Source organism: Numenius arquata, chromosome 12, assembly GCF_964106895.1.
Source record: "Numenius arquata chromosome 12, bNumArq3.hap1.1, whole genome shotgun sequence".
NCBI classification, from domain to species: domain Eukaryota; kingdom Metazoa; phylum Chordata; class Aves; order Charadriiformes; family Scolopacidae; genus Numenius; species Numenius arquata.
In genome coordinates this window covers 4,516,882-4,534,317 of record NC_133587.1, presented here as the reverse complement: position 1 = coordinate 4,534,317, position 17,436 = coordinate 4,516,882, and the positions used below count along the sequence as shown (strand labels likewise).

Sequence of the window (17,436 nt, the reverse complement as noted above, 5' to 3'; positions counted from 1 at the left end):
GTTGTGTTTGTAGTCTGTTGATGCCTGATGTCATGATGAGTCAGCCTTGCCCTCAAGGTTTGTTGTAAATGCCATTTCTCTTATTAAGCCTTCTCCCGAGTATAGAATTGTGCAACAAGACTTGGCTGCCTTCTCTAGGAATATTCCTCTGAAGCAGTCTGTTTTGTCAGCAGAGAAGGTGAATAGCATCACTCTTCTTCTGTGAGGGAATGAACATTCACAGATGTTAGAGGGACTAATATTTTAGATATAATAATAATATGGGGAAATTAACAATATACTTGTGCCTCGAGATTGCCCTAGTGACACTGGGTTTTGTCATGAACACATCTGACAAGGGTCCAACAGCTTCTATGTTCAAAGTGTGTGAGCACATTGTAATGCACAGTCACTTTCATAAGGGAGAGGTTGTCCTGAATCCATATCAAGTCCCTGCTGCTTGTGACTGTAGAAGAACGTTTCCCAGGAGGGAGTAATCTAGCTTGCTCATGTGTATAGTGTCTTCAATAAATGTTTTAGAGGAACAAAAATGCTTGAAAACCTTCTGTTCTTTGTATCTCCTGCTTCAGAGATTTATGGTTTTTAGTTAATTTGACATTTCCTGGAGGTGAGCCAGTTAGATTTGTGTTTATTCTGTGGCACTGAAAGCGCTTTTTTTGGGTGGTTGTTTTTTTTTTTGTTTGGATTTCGTTTTTGTGGAAAAAACACACGGATACGGGAGTGACTACCATAATTGCAAAGGACAGTAACTCGTTAGTTGAAAGCATTCATTGTTCTATGTGCTGGCGGAATTATAAATATATAGCTTCTGTCTGAATTCGTATGAGAGTAATTTCTCAAGTCTTACTGTTTACTGAAAAGTCTTCTTGTCTTTGCAGCAAGCTGATAAGAAAGCAAACCTGACAGAGCCCAAGAAGGCCCGAGCTACGTTGTACATCGCAACAGTGAAGGAGACCCTAAGCCAACAAAACTATGATCTCTTCTCCAAGGCTCTTCAGCATTACAAGAAGACAGATGACTTCCCTGCTATGTTATCCCAAATGAGCTCCCTCTTTATAGAGGATGAAAAAAAGCATATCCTGTTACGAGGTATAAGAACCTCCCTACTATATTTATGTGCCCTGACCTTTGTCTTTTAACTAAACTTGGATGTTTCAGAGATGGTTTAGATTTGAAGTACAGGTTAATCAGGATGATAATCATTACCATTCATCGCTTTATATCCCCGGATCACACAGAAAATCTTACCATGTGTAAGTTTGCATCTTGACAGGCCTGAAAAAAAAATCGTGTTCCATGGAAACTTGTGTTATTTTAAACTTTGCCTGAAAGTATTTTAGCTTATTCCCTGTGATTCAGGAGGTAAGATCAAGAATGTGGTTGTGTAAGTTGGATAGATGAATTTGTAACTGTTAAAGCAGTAAATAAGTAGACAGAATATCTAGAGAAATTTTCTATTTAAATATTGGTGGGTATAAAGGAAGTAATCTGGGCAAGCATGGATAATTTACTGGTTTATCTGGTATTTTCTTGGCTTTTAGCAATTGCCTTGACAGGAACTGGACTCCCACCAACATTTCTTTTTAACAGAGTGTTTTCTCTGTGAATTTTCATTTTCCTCTCAACTTGTAGCAAATGGACAGATTTTTCTTTGACCTTTTTCATCTACTAAAAGAAAAAAACCCCATAGTTATGCATCTTGTAGATTGTTTAAGGTTAATTAAAACTAGGTAAATAAAAGGTGAAAGTGGAAAAAAAGGTAAAGGAACGGGAAGCTCGGTATGAGCACTTACTACTAATAATAGCCATAGTCTGTTTCCCAATTTGCTGATCTTACTATATAGATAAGAAAATATTTGATTGCCAAATTAAGGCCTAAGTCTAGTTTTGAAAAGTGACAGTCACCTGAAATCTAAAGTTCATTTGACGTTTAGGCTATTGGTTGGCAAGCGTTTTATGGTAAGTAAGATGAGGTGTAAAATTAGCAGTATATCAGTTATGCAAAGTTTCAGCCAGGCAGATACTTTGCCCCCACGGTTTATGAGATAATTCATGACCTTCTGCTCTAAATACCTGTTTCACCAAGAGGTAGATTACTTCATATTTACAGTGAAAAAAATTACAGTTATTGCCTACTGGTAATAATATTGCTGGAACTTTGCATGATAGCTGACGTTTGTGTAACTTGTAAGTGTGCTTATTGTATAAATACTAGATAACGACATTTAGTTTTTAAGTTATTTAGCTGCACTCTTTTATCTTCATGTTACCTAACCTAGAAATCCTGTCGCTGTAGGTTTCTATGGCATTTATTGCATTTATTACCTGTTCTGGACTGATTTTTTTCTTCCTCTCACCCCCTTCCCTCTCTCTAATGAAAGAATTTTACCAGTTTGTTCGACCTCAACATAAAAAGCAGTTTGATGAAGCCTGTTGCAATCTGACTGGAGTGGGCTGTGGCTACAAACCTGAGCACAGCCTCCTGCGGGAAGAGAGAGAGATACTGGCCAAGAAAATAGGTGAGGAGCTTGTTTGAGCGCTGTATTTGATGGACGTTGTCCAATTGTAGAGCAAGATGCGCCTAATATATAGAAATCACAGAATCTTCTTGGTTGGAAGGGACCTTTGAGATCATCGAGTCCAACCAATTAAAAAAAAAAAAAAAAAAAAATCCCAAAACAAAACAAACACCCACAACCATGCACCACCCCACCCAAAACAGACGTAAACCAGCAGTCTCGGGCACTAGAGCATGCCCTGAAGTGCCATGCCTACACGTTTCTTAAATACCTCCAGGGATGACGACTCCACCACCTCCCTGGGCAGGCTGTTCCAGTGCCTGACCACTCTCTCAGTAAAGTAATTCTTCCTAATATCTAATCTAAACCTTCCCTGCCGCAACTTTACACCATTTCCTCTGGTCCTGTCATTATTCACTTGGGAGAAGAGGCCAACACCCACCTCTCTACACCCTCCTTTCAGGTGGTTGCAGAGGGCAATGAGGTCTCCCCTCAGCCATCCTCTTCTCCAAACTAAACATGCCCAGTTCCCTCAGTCTCTCTTCGTATGACTTGTTCTCTAGACCCCTCACCAGCTTGGTGGCTCTCCTCTGGACACGCTCCAGCAGCTCCATGTCCTTCCTGTAGTGAGGGGCCCAGAACTGAACACAGCACTCGAGGTGAGGCCTCACCAGTGCCCAGTCCAGAGGCACCATCCCTGCCCTACTCCTGCTGGCCACGCTATTCCTGATACAGGCCAGGATGCCGTTGGCCTTCTTGGCCACCTGGGCACGCTGCTGGCTCATGTTAAGCTGGCTGTCCACCAACACCCCCAGATCCTTTTCTGCTGGGCAACTTTCCAGCCACTCTTCCCCAAGCCTGTAGCGTTGCCTGGGGTTGTTGTGACCGAAATGCAGGACCGAAATGTATGGATGGAAAGCAATTTAGTTCAATCAATACTGAATCTCCGCTCTGCATGATCCTCTTGCCTGCCTTCCCATAAGCACGTGCAGATGCCTGAGCATTAGTTATTGCGTAGTTAGTAATGATGCCATTTTATTTCAAAAGGGGATTTTACAGATCTATTTAAATATTGATTCTGATCTAAAAACTTTGTGTTTATTCCTCTGTCTTCTCTGCTGCCCCCATAGTGGCACCAGAACAGTGTATAGAGGGTAATCGTGTCCTCACGTTGCACGTCAAATCTTTGAAACTCTGGAACAATACAGTCCTAGAAAGAGGAGGGTGTTAGCTCATCCCCTCTATCAGAGATATATATATCCATATCTTCAGGTGTTTTCAGCATAGAATGGCATACTTCAAAATGCACCATTCTATGTTCATTCTTTCCTAAATTCACTGTTAATGTTCTGGTTTGATTTAACAGAAGAAAAACAGAATCAGCAGAAAACATCGTTCTCAAAGGACTCCTGCGCTCAGCTTAATCCTGGGCTCCACTTGAACCAGGGAGGATTCCACTTGACGACAGGACTGAATAGTGCAGGTACCCTTCATGTTAAATAAAAACACAGTCCAAGGTAGTACATGTCATGTTTTATTTTGTCACTGTAAATTTCTTCTGGTGGGAAGCAGTATTTTTTGTGTTCGCCTGGCAGAGTGGTTCACTATCGGTAGGTAGGAGTGATGGTAATTTTCAGCAAGGATTGTACAAAAGGAAACACAAAAGCCAATACGTTAGATCAAGGCGGATGTGAAAGAAACCAACTAAAGCCAGAAGTTTGCACTAGAGACTGACCTGGCCTATGTCAATGAGGGAAAGACAAACTTGAGCACACGCTGCTGGGCTTCTGCTTGTCCAGGGTTCATGAAAGAGAGCCGTGTAAGGAGTGTTATTTAAGATTGGGTCAGTTTGAATCCAGGTATGAAGAATAAAGCAGTTCCTGTTTTGTTATTGCTAATGTGCACCCTCCTAATGTGGACAGTCTGTTTTTTCTGCAGAATCGGACTAGTAAATGTATTCTCAGGATTGCACGTAATCTGTGTGCATCCCTCTAATCTCGTACTGCCCAGTATTTGTCTTTGAAGCCAAAGGCTCAGTTATGATTTGATTACAGATCTTCCTGAGAACAGCTGGGAATTTTTTGTATTTCTCACAAGGAAATGAGTAGGGTAGTTGGACAGCTTAGAAGTCTTTCTTTAAAGAGTAAAGAACAGTCAAAGGCTAATCCTTTTTTTCTTAAAAATATAAATAAAAAGCTGATGTTTCCTGGAAGGCTTTAAAAGCGTTTCACATATGAAGCCATGTTGTTTCTTTTGATTTCTTTTTCTGATTTGTTTTGTATTTTAAGAACATTTGCACAAACCAGAATATTTGGTAATTATTTTGTACTGAGGTCTGTGAGGTTGATTTGCACAGAAACTTGTTTCCACTAAAAGTAATTGAGAAAATAATAGAAATAAATGCGTTATTTCTGTGGCTCACTCCCCCAGTAGGGTATGCTCCCATGAAAGTGTCAGAAAGCTGTGTGATATTTAGTAGAAGATACTGATTATAAAATTCACCCCCATGTTTTTCCCCTTTCAGGAAATGGAACTAAGGCCGTCTTTTAAAAGTTCATTGTTTTCTTTAATTTTTTTAAAAGTTCTTTAGTGAAGAATAAAAATCTAAATACCAAAAGATGTGACTGGTTAATTTAAATCCCTTTTTCATAATACATTTCATCCTTATTTGCATTCCTTTTAATATGCAAAACAATTTTTTCCTCTAAAACATGTCAGAAGCCAAAGACTGGCATTTTTGAACAGACATCGACTTGGAGTTTAGCAGGATGTTCACAGCTGCTCCCACCTTCCCGTGTATTTCTGCATTGCTCTTGTTCTCTCTTGTGTATTATTTGAGGTCAGTTATTCCCTTTGAACATTACGCTTCCCTGTTGGCGGGGGGAGCGCTTCTCTCAACAATTTTCTTGCCCCTGTGTCAGGCCAGCGTTGTTGACTAAGCCATCTGTTTCAAATGCTTCTACTCCTTCAAAGAGTAGGACAAAACCTGATTTATTGCTGACCTCGAAGGTGTAGCATCTTCTGTGTCACCTTTTTCTCATTCCCCAGTGACCGTCTGACGTACTGCTCCATTTAAAAGCTGGAAAAAATCTCCAGAAGGTGCTACAAGCGATCCCCAGAATTAATTTACTCAGTTACTGTTTACAGGAGGAGGTCTTGGCTCTGCCCAAGGCCGTGGCGAAGGGAGGTGTGTGACGGTGCAGGTGGTGTTGGCTTCACCCCTTTGTAGTACTCCAGGAAGCCCCTTCTGAATGAAGAAGGAAGTTGATAAGGAGTGACTTGTTGATCTCTGTTCCTTCCCAAGCCCTGCTCACTGTGTTCTGTGTCTCTCAGGGCAGGATGCCAGCAGGGCTCCAGTGAAGGACATTGAAAAAGCTTCAAGCTCTAGGAGAGATCACCACCAGGTCCTCAGGACCACCTACCTCAGTGACGTGAAAAAGGCTTTAAACAAAAGCACTTACAGCCGTTTCTATGAAGCGTTACTAGCTTACAAGAAGACAGATAACTACGATGCGATGATATCAGTGATAGCAGCCCTCACCACTGAGAGGCCAGAAGACTTTCATCTCCTACAAAGTAAGGGATTTTTTAAAAAAGTAATTTATATTTAGTTGAAAAGAAAACGTAGGTGCTGTGATCTCATGTGAGCAATAACCTTTCACTGGTCATTAGTTTGCAAATTCTCCACGTTTAGGATAAACGTATAGCATTGGTAAAGTTCACCTTTCCCATCTTTTAGTTTAGGAAACCAGATAAACGGGGCTGCAGGAACGATGGGTTAAACGAGTGTCCGTCAGAGAACAAAGAAATGTCAAGGTCATAAAGTATTATCTCTGTTTTTCAGTTAGAAATTTTCCATTGAAAATATTCAATAAGACCTCAGTAATTCCACTCCTAACCTTGAGTCAAGCTAACTATAGTCAAATTATTTCATTAGCTTTTTATTTCCTCAATTACTACAAGTGATTGCTCTTTAGAAAAGGCAGCGCTGACTATTGCACTGACTCGGTTTTGTTCTCATGGCCATTGATTGCTCTGCTGGTCCTGAGCTCCTACGACACTTCCAGGTTTAGGGATAAGCAATTACACTTTTGATTTTCTATTCTTCTACAGAACTTTATGTGGGAATAGTTATGGAACTGTGTCATAATTCAGCATCCTTATTGTTTATAATAAATCTAGAAATTTCAAGCTCATATTTGTTTTCTCGGAAGTGGTTTGTTTTGGATTTTTTCTCTTTCGTTAGTTTAATGATAAAAGGATTTAGGAAGCTACAAGTTTTCAAAATTTAAATTAGGCTTTATTGTTAAAAAGAAAAGAATAAAGGAAAAAAGAAAAGAATAAAGGGGGTATGTGCTGGTCTTGATTGCCTTGCTGGAGACCTCTTGTCTTGTGCTACGTTAAACCTCAGTTTGACCTTCTCCCATGTCTCTGGTGTGAAGTCCTCCGCTGGAAATGATGGATACAGTGTATGCTGGGAAGGGCTGATGTAGTTTCGTTTGTTGTCTTCAGGAAATAACAAGAAGTAATCCATTGACCTTGAATAGATGTCATAATCTCTAAATTTATAGAAAATACTTTTATGTGTTAACAAGTCAGATTAGTCTTGACACAGTGGAGAGTGGGAGGGGAATGAACTGTGTGGCACCGTGACTCATAATCTCCCCCTGAGCTTGCTTTCTCACAGAGAGTCAGTCAGTATCTTCAGTGAGCAAACGTTTTGACCTCAGAGGTAGAATTATCTGTGCTTGGCAGTAAGTCGTAATTGGGATTTTTTTAGAATTTCTGTGTGTTGTGAATCCTTGTCAACCAAACAGTAACAAGAAATTTCCTTTTTTGAGAAAGTCTTTTTTTTTTTTTTTTTTTTTTTTTTTTTTTTTTTGAAATAACGTGTATATACCTGATTTCCTCAGATCAATTGTCAGGTGAAGGGCTGGATCAGGTATTTATGCTTAGCTGTAGAAAATGGAAGCATTTTGAGGTAAATTGACATTATTTTCAATACTAAATACTCATCTGTCTTCTGGCAAGGAAAACTCCATAATTATAAAATCAACAAAAGCATCAAGTGTTCCACCAGCCTGAAAGAATGTCTGATATTTTTCAGCTTCCCGAGAATTTCTTGCCTCCAAAGCAAGGAGTCTTCCATGGTCAGGCAATTATTTTTCCTGTGCATTTGACTGTATTTTCTTTTGGACAGGGTTTTACATGTTTGTGCGCCCTCATCACAAAGAGCAGTTCAAACAGACGTGTAAAGATTTGACTGGGATGGTCTGTGGCGAGGGAGAGAAGCAATTGCAACAGCAGGGGCAAGGTGAGGGGAACCCTCTGAGTCTGGAGAGCTGGTGCACTGAAGGAGATAACAGCCACGTACAAGGTGGGGAACAGACATTTGTCTGAAGTTTAGAATCTTATTTATTATTATGATGGTGTCCAACAGCCTTAACTGCGGGCTAGGGCCTCCCTGCGCTAGATGTGTAGAGGAAGATCAAAGCAATTGGGTGAAGACAGAATTTATGCATCTAAGTGGGAGCAGGAGTGGATTGAGATGTCTGTCTAGGAAGAATTTCCACAGAACTATTTCAATATAAAGGGTCCCTTTTGGTCATAAGGCGTGTGATAGTATCAGAAACATCTGTTACCAACCAGTATGGCGTTAAAAAAAATCGTTATTCAAATTGTGGTTTTCTTCTTGTACAATGAGAACTTACTGAACTTACTGCTAATTGTGTTCTGTGGAGTCTGTGTATTATGTTCTGCGTTACACTGGTTTTATGCTGGGGTTGGTGTTTTTTTTTTTTTTTTTATAACCAGATGCGGCCACTTCTAAGGGCGAGGTGCCGGAAAAAATTCAGAGAAAGATTTCCTCCTTCTGCTTGAACCAGAAAAGCAAACTTGAGTTGCCAAAGACCAAAGTATCAAAAGAAACCAGTAATGTGAGAGCACCCACAGGCTCTGGAGCTGTGCCTATCTTCCCCCTAGAGATGGAGCCAGAGTGTGGTAGGTATAGTGAGATTTTGCATGCAATTCTCTAACACTTGGGAATACGGAGAAGTTATAGAAGTGAGAATTTTGCTCACGATTCATTAAATGATGACTTGTTCATGATGGTATTTGCTCAAATGCAATAATGGTTAGGGTGGTTTGCTAAGTAGAAATTGTACTTTCTGCCACTTGTACACGTTTTCTCAAAGTACTTCATTGTCTTTATCACAATGATGTAAGTTTCCTGAGAACTTACAGATCTTTCTCGACAATTTCCTTGTAAAGCGAGGATGTAACCTCAGTTTCTAAGTACAGATCTGAAGCACCAAAAGACTGAGTGAGGTCATGTGAAAGAAATAATATAGTAGGGCAGGTATTGCACTGTGAAGGTAGTTTGTAAAGTTCATGGTCATTGTTTCTGCACTGGAAATGTATGCACAAGAACTGAGTTGGTTACTGGAATTTAGTCATTTCCTCCCTCTCTCGCTCTCTCCCCACCCCTCCCTCTGTTCTAGGAAGATTCCAGTGCTCTAACTGCAAATCTGAGGACGATGTGCCTTTTAAATGTCCATTATGTGACTTCACTTGCTGCAAAACATGCTGGGAGCAGTTCTTAAAGGTTATCTTGTCTACTGGTTTCAGTTTTCCCTGAAACTACTGGTGAATTTTCTGCTTTTCAGGAGAACTATGTGGACAGCCCTGGAAACAGAATTCCTCTGTTTACACCTAAATCCTGATGGAAGTTTACCACTTGTTTCATTAATTTCCATGTTCTGCAATGTCACTGGAGGCAGACCTCTGCTTTGTGCTGTCTTTATTACACCTTTGCAGCTCCTTCTGAGCTTCCTTCAAATGTTTCCCATCTAGAGCTATGCAGGCAACAAGCTGTGGAGTCAACTTGAAAAAAAAAAAAAAACCAAACATTTTTTTCTACATCTGAACCTTCATTTTTCTTTTTTTTTCTTGCTTAGTTTCATAGTTTTCCCCCTCTAAAAACCTACTTTAAAGCACTAACGTGAGATGAGGAAAACTCATGCTGGGGAGGGACTCTTTTTCAAGGAGTATAGTGACAGGACGAGGGATAATGGTTTTAAATTGAAAGAGGGGAGATTTAGATTAGATACTAGAAAGAAATTCTTTGCTGTGAGGGTGGTGAGACCCTGGCCCAGGTTGCCCAGAGAAGCTGTGGCTGCCCCATCCCTGGAGAGGTTCAAGACCAGGTTGGATGGGGCTTTGAGTGACCTGGTCTGGTGGGAGGTGTCCCTGCCCATGGCAGGGGGGTTGGGGCTAGATGATCTTTAAGGTCCCTTCCAACTCTAACCATTCTGTGATTCTATGCTCAAATATCTCCTGTGTTATCCTGTCCTTTGGTTTTTCTGGTTGAGTAAATTATTGGTTGAAATTCTTTAGGTGAGAAGATGTAACTGATCCCACAGTGCGTGTGTTTGGTAGCATCTTACTCAATGTTTGATTTGGCAGCCAGGTATGAATAACCTGTGACCCTGCATATGGAAATCTAATACAAGAATTGAGTGCTTCAATGGAGCTCAGGAACTTAGAAAAACAGGACAGAAGGAACAGAAATTTCTTCAACCTGTGAATCTATGGGCAAGTAGAAAATAATCGGTTATTCCAGGTTCCAGAGAAAAGTCTTTTTCTCAGGAAGAAGACACTGAAGTAGGTCAGCTAAGTGTAGAAAATAAACACTATACTAACATCCAAATAAAATATAACGACCAAGGCAGACTTGGTCCAAGAAGAATATAGAATACTGTCCAGACTGATGTTCTCAGACGTGTATCTCCTAGAGGGAATTCAGAATAGCTGTTCAACTGAATTTTGTCCTCAGTCTGCTATGCCATATTTCTTTAAAAACGTTAAAATCCAAAACTATTGGATTATAAGAAATACAGGTAAGAAAGTACAAGAAACCCAAAAGAAGGCATCTCGTGTTTGCTTCAGCTCAGGCAGTCAAACCAATTGCCTTGAACAGACATCACCACTGACTACCCGGTTGTTCTTTTCGTGTTAAAGTATAACCGGGATCAACATCTGACAGTCGGCATACTCCAGAGAAGACTGCAGGAAAGTCATGACAAGGATTTTACTAGCATGTGTTTGTAATTGCTGCTGCTGCTTAAGACTGGAGTTGATTAAGGAACAGGATGAGCTCCCTAGGGAGTTTTTTTTGGTTAGGCAAGCATTTATTGTCTGACGGGGAGATTATATTATCTCAGTCCACAAATTTTTATCTTATAAATGTCTGGGGAAAAACTCTCTCCTTTTGCCAGTAAGATGTAGCTTGTAATTGTTGTTTCATCAGCTTAAGAATCCACAAAATTAGAACTGCTGTATATTGAGCAACTGCACTGCCCTGTTCTGTGGGGTTTTTTTGTCTTGAAACTGGTAATTCTGAGGTTTGGGTTTCTCCTGAATTCCCAAGTTAATGTGTATTTTCATAGTTCATAGATAAATCACAGAACCTGCTCAGCCTAAATTTTTTTTAATTGTTTTTATCTGACTGCACATCTCTCAGACTGGGAATTAAAACAGTCTGGTCTGATAGGTCAGACTGTATTTTGGATTTGGATACTTGAATGCACAAGGGGCCACAAAGCTGGTGGAAGGCCTGGAATCCATGTCCTGTGAGGAGTGGCTGAGGACTTTGGGTTTGTCTGGTTTGGAGAAAGGAGGCTGAGGAGCCGACCTCATTTCTCCCCACGGCTTCCCAGGGAGGGGATGTGGAGAGGGAGGTGCTGAGCTCTTCTCCCTGGTATCCGGTGGCAGGACATGTGGGAGCCGTTCAAAGCTGCCAGGGGAGGTTCAGACTACAAATTAGGAAACCTTCCTTTACCGAGAGGGTCAAACAATGGAACAGCCTTCCTGGAGAGGTGGTTGATGCCTCAAGACCCTTGATAATACACATTAACTTTTGTTCAGCCCTGAAGTGGTGAGGCAGTTGGACTAGGTGATCGTTGTAGGTCCCTTCCAACTGGAAGTATTCTTTCTGTTCCATTCAGGTTTCCAGTACAAAGCCACGATTGAGGAAATGACCCATTCCCCATCGGGTCATTTGTTATTAATGACTTCTATATTTGCCACTTACCTGAATCATCTTGGTTAGTTGCAGTGAAACTTCATCCCACGTTGTACCAGGTGGTGGCAGGGAAACAAAATATCTTTGTTTTTCTTAGCAAAGTGAATCAGAGCTTTGCTTTGTGGTAGCATACCACTGCCCTGCGAGGGAAATGCAGTCTTGTCATTTGTAAAGATCAGGAAAGACAGACACAGTTTGAAACGAATAATCGGAACATAGCAGACATACTAGGTCAGAGCAAAGGTCCATCCAACCCAACATTCTGTCTCTGGCCCAAAAAGGATGGCTAGGAAAGGCTAAAAGAACATCAGTGATGATTCTTGTAGGTGATCTCTCAGCCTTGAAGCTATTTGCAGCACAAGAAGTCCCTGAACCAAAGGTTGTGTCTGTGTATTAAAGAGACCTCTGATGCATTTCCATCACATGGTTCAATTCCCTTTGAACACAAATGAACTTGTCACCCCTGTCCCACGGCAGGCAATTCACAGCTTGGCCAAACATTACGTGAAGAACCATCTCATTTATTTTGGTTGTCATTTTGAACCTGCTTCTTGCTAGTTCAGTTTAACGCCCCACTTGTTTAAAAAGGACAAACAAAATATTCTAACAGTTCTCAAGAAAACCCATCGTGGATACCCTGTCCTTCGCCAGTGCACTTGTGGAGTCTTTCTACATACATCAACAGCGTGAGCCATTTGCTGCCTCCATAGACAACGTACATCAAAGTCCTTTTTTCTAAGAATGTTTTATTTTCCTTTGCTCTGACCAACAAACTATTGGGTGTGGGGGATATAAGCATCTTCTCACCAGCTGAGACCTTTTGCTCTACTGTTCAAGCATCCCTCAAGGTTCAGCATGATTGACATTCTAGTCTTTGTTATGGAGAACGTGAAGCTACATGGTCTTGTCACGTTTTCTTACCTTTACTTGTGGCATACCTTTCTACTGACGAATGGTTCTCAGTATACAGCGTTGTTAGCTTGCTTATCATCCGATTCAAGTGTAGTTTGGTTAATGAAAAGTCAAATATCTTGTAGTTTGGGATATTACTTGTGGACTGATGGAGGGAGACGCTTCTCCCAGTGACGAGGCAAAACTGCTCTCTGCTAGTCCTGCAGATGAGAAGGAAGAACCACTTGGTTGAGAGCAGAGGGTTGCAAACAGGAAGAAGCTTATTCCATGTTTCTCTGAAACCAGTCCCAGAGGGACCATCTCCTACCACTTCCATCCGCATTCCTGCCCACATGCTGGTCGGTGGTAGAACAGTTGACTCCATTCATGGCAAGGGCTGTGGTACCTTCACCAGCAGGAAATGAGCAACCATGTTTGTTGCGTCTGAGCTCTGAAGTCTCATCAGATGGCACTGGGCTTTGTCACCGCTGGCTGGGCTGGGTTTGAAAACTCATCTTTTTTTTCTTTGCTAACAAGTTACTCACTATGTTTCTTCAGCTCAAAAACACTTTAGTGTATATTGTCCTCCAAGGAAGTGACTAACAGCCTCTCATTCAAAATGCAGTGACTTGGTTTTTGCAAATTGTGATGTCTCTTCCAATTTATTATTTTACTGAAATAGCTTGGTGGAGGTGAGAAGCAGTGAATAATTTTGGAACATCTGGGAAGCTTTTGGAGGCGCATACGGAATTTGCTGCAGCTGGAGGGGTATTAGAGGGATTAGTGCCGGTGCGTGTCGGGTGTTTTTCAGTGCATTAGGAGAGGCGTTGCAGAAACTGTGCCAAAACACACTGCTTTTGGGTTTAGTTTTCTGTGCAGAGGTCTGTTGCAGCTTTTCAGTGTTTAAATGCATCATATATTCATGCTCTTTTTGGAAGTATTCTAGAGAAACTCATTTATTCTCGTTTGGACTATCTGTAATGCGGGCAAATAATACAAGATTTCACAATTACATATTTGACTTAAAATTTTCAGAGCTCTTTGGCAAATCACTGTCTACTGGGAGGTAAAGTGAGTTTTCCTCTCCCCCTCCATTTATGGTATTTCAATTAATGTTTCTAGAGTCAAAATACCGGTGCTCGAACCTACTTTGCAGTCTACATCTTTCATTACAGTGATTAACTTCAGTACTGCAGGGAAACCTGCACAGTGCTACTGATGTAGGTAACCAGCTGGTGATTTTCTCACAAAGATTATTTTTTTTTTTTAAAAAAATATATATTTTACTATCTCACTTTTGAAATAAGCAGAGCATTTTAGTTTTGCTAGTCATTTTCAAGATATAAAAAGAACAGCTGGGGTTCATCTGCAGGTCAGATGGCTAAAGACTGAACTTTAAAATTTAAGATGAGTGAAGAAGCAAACTGAAACCTGGGTGGAGAAGTGGTTGCTTCGTGCACCCGGTCTTCTGCTGTTAACCGAGAAAGGTGTGTAGTGGTATGAAGAAATAAGTGTACTTGGTTCCCCTACAAAACTCTTGGTCATGACCGCATGTATCACCTGTGTTCTGGTATGCCCAGGAAAACACTTCCTCCTTCTCTGTGCAAGAGGAAGCAGGATTTCAGGGAACTCATCAGTTATCTTATGGAATTTTACTAATAGCAAGTACATTTGTACTTCACAACAGCTCTTGCAGGCTCTGTATTTCCTTGTTCCTGTATTTCAGTCTTCCAGGTATGTCATAGCTGTAACCGAACTAAGACAACTGCTGTAAAGTTTGTTGGAGACTTTCTTTTTCCTCCTTTTATTACTAGCAGTTAAAGAACTGTCTGTACGGTAACACTGCATTTAAAAATAGTAGAGACGATATCTTGGGGACTGTCAAATGACTAGTGTGGCTTATAGTTCGTATTGGACAACAACAAACTTGATAGAGAAATTTAATATATTCTCTATGTATTTTGTTCATTTAGATGGTGAAGAAGTGCCCAGAGTGCCACAATGATGTGAAGAAGCAGCGGTTAATCCAAGTTTTCTTCTGGTCATAATCTCACCGACAGAAAGAGCAAGTACTTCGTATCAGCAGAAGGAAAACGCTGCACTCGCTCTCAACCTGAACAGAAGCAGGCTCTTTTAAAATATCTCTGCTCCTTGGCTCTGGGTTACGTGCTGTGCACCAACATGTATCGTTCCTTCCTACAAAGGTGATCAAGTCTGAAAGGTCTCCCTCCTTCACTGTCGGCAGGAGACACAGTAGAGCATTGTCCTCTGTTGGAACTAAGAAGGTTAATTTCTTAATTCTATTAGCCTGTAAATTCTACTGTGGCCACTCTTAGGCCCTAATTTTATATCCTGGAGGTGGCTGTAATTCATGGGCCCTTCAGGTAATACCAGATCCTGGAAAAACCCTGGGAATAGTACTGCAGTGGAACTGAGCTGGCTAAATAAGGAGGCCAGACTACCCATCCTTACCACACTGGTGTTCCTGGAAGAAGTGATTCACATTCACTGTTCAGTGTTTGGCAGCAGCTGCTGTCTCCAATACCAGAAGATACTGAAAGGATGGCTTTTTAAAAGCAAACTCCAGTGGTTGGATAGTGAGCAGAACCGCTCCCTTGCATCTGCTGTGCACCTCAAAGCTGGATTCCTTCCATTGTGCTGGGAGTTTTTGGAAACGTGCTACTAACGAGGCTTTATTTTCTCCTCAGTGCTGATATTTCCTTTGTGCCTGTGTTATCTATGTTTACTTTCCAAGAATAAAAAGGAACTAATTGATTTAAAACTTTAAATCATGTTAGATGGGTTAAAAAAAAAAAAATTCCTTAATACTTCCACTCTCTGTGAGTAGTGGATATAAGTGATTAACCTGAAAAGCTGTATCAATTTTAAATCTTCAGTAGCTGCTATAAATAAAACCGTTTTTTACTTAATTGGGTTTTCTTTGATTTAAAAAAAAAATAATAATAAATTACCAGATATCAAAACATTGGGTATTGAGTCCTAGTGGCCCCGATAGGAATAAGTGGAGAGGTTTATACTGTGGGATTTTTGACACTTGAATATTTTTGTTTGACAAAAATGAGCAAAGGATTGTATTCTCACTTGCTAATAAGTTTTGGGGTTCCTGTGATGACAGAGACACTTCATATAGCGTATGTTTTCGGGATTTTTTGGGAGAACGTGTTCTTTAATAATTTTAGGAATGTTTTTTTCCTCAGCCTGTAGGTGGATTTCATATCAATGAAATTTTGGAAAGTTTTCTGTTAATGATTGATAACTCAAAATTGAAAAGTGAGCTGAATTTTAACAAAAATTTCAAAGATTCTTATTTCCCTCGGTTATAGAATTCAAAAAAGATGTCACTTCAAATCTCATAGTTGCTGGGGTGTTGGTCCTCATTGAGAAATGTCTTTTTTTCAGGTTGGAATCCACTTTACATAGAAACAACCAGGTAGCGTGTGTGATACTGTGACTCATGCTTTAAAATGTCAAATAACATGCGTGTATTCAAAGCAGAGTTCACTGCGGTCGGACTATCAGAAGAACAAGAAAAGCGGTCTTCATAAATAGCAGCGAGACAGGAGCTTTCCATACTTCATTAACTAATGATTGGAAATAACAAAGATTTAGACAGGTAATTTAGAAGGTAATTTGGGGCTTGCATATATTCTGACTTTTAAATCAGTGAATGAATTTTACTTTCTATCCACGTATTTATTCAGTGCACTACCAATAGGGGATTAGATTCTGCAAACAAGAATAAATAATGCAGAGAAAGCCCTAGATGTTGGAAATGTAAGTGGGAAAAGTTACAGAAAAATGTATGTATGTATATATGTGGTGTGAAAATGAACAGAAAAAAATTTGGAGCAGTTGTCCAGAAGGCCGTAGTGTTAAACTCCCGTCCTTCAAAAGGACTCTGACTTTTGTAGCCTGGTGACTGTGTTGTGTTTAATGATGGAAAAGCTACATTTTGCCAGACTGAAATCATCCCAGAAACAAGAAAGACAGCTTTGTTTCCCCAGGAAAGAAAAAAAGCAACTCTGTACCTGAAACGTGCTGAATTTTATTTGTTGGTCAAGCGATTTTGTTGAGGTTGCTCCTTCACAAGTCGTGCCCTGAGCGTTCCTTTTCAATTTTGAATTATTGATCTTTATCACTAATCTTTATCATTCATTATACTTTTTTTTTAACAAGTATAGCAATGATGATTACATTACGGAAGTTTGAGAAAAAATAATAAAGAGGATGCTCTTGGAGGAAGCAGATCAGGCCAACGTTTTGCAGTTGGCAGCTTTGGGGTGATCTGATTTCTTTACATGGGGTAAAACCTCGTGGCTGCTTCCGAGCAGGTCTCTGCCACTTCTTTCAGACACTCGTTTTGAGTTCTCGGTGCATTTTCTCAGCCTGGGCAAGCAGTGGAAGGGGAGGTCTAAGAGCTGAGTGAACAGTAAAATGTTATTTAGTGGTAAGATAGGGAAGAGCTCTCCCTGGGAGAGCTGCAGCATTCTGCTTATGCCACTGGAGGGAAACCACAGCACAGGACATAAGCTTCGAACATCTTCAGAGAGGTGGTGAAATGATGGCTTTGTTTCGGTTTGTCTGATGGAAATTATCTCCTGTAGACCGTAAAAACGTTGTAAGATCCAGCAAGACTAAATGAAATACTTAAAAGGTATGTGTGATTTGCTGGGACAAACATTATTACACTTTTTTTTTTTTTTTTCTTTTTCCCCCAACCAGAATAGTTTTCAGTTTTCTAGCTGTGCTTTGTCCTTGCTGCTGGACTTGGTTTAGTTCTGGAGACCGTTCCTACCTGGGAATTCTCTGTTATTAGTGAGACGGGGCAGAGGAATTATGTCAAAAATATCTCCGTGCCTTCCACGGATTCACACATTCCTTCTTTTCCGCAGTTAGATCATCTTGCTGAAGAGCTTTACTGTT

General features: G+C 40.5%; 1 protein-coding gene across 1 annotated transcript in view; it reads left to right on the top strand.

The window, feature by feature from the left end:
* The window catches only part of RTEL1 (regulator of telomere elongation helicase 1), a 51,138-nt gene extending 35,841 nt beyond the window's left edge, over positions 1–15,297 (top strand). The window contains exons 28-35 of the mRNA XM_074156810.1: positions 879–1,089; positions 2,382–2,519; positions 3,886–4,002; positions 5,853–6,095; positions 7,720–7,896; positions 8,334–8,519; positions 9,020–9,123; positions 14,466–15,297. Of these exons, the coding sequence (XP_074012911.1) occupies positions 879–1,089; positions 2,382–2,519; positions 3,886–4,002; positions 5,853–6,095; positions 7,720–7,896; positions 8,334–8,519; positions 9,020–9,123; positions 14,466–14,540 (1,251 nt within the window). The 3' untranslated portion in view covers positions 14,541–15,297. The remainder of the gene's footprint in view (positions 1–878; positions 1,090–2,381; positions 2,520–3,885; positions 4,003–5,852; positions 6,096–7,719; positions 7,897–8,333; positions 8,520–9,019; positions 9,124–14,465) is intronic.
* Positions 15,298–17,436: the final 2,139 nt, after the last annotated feature.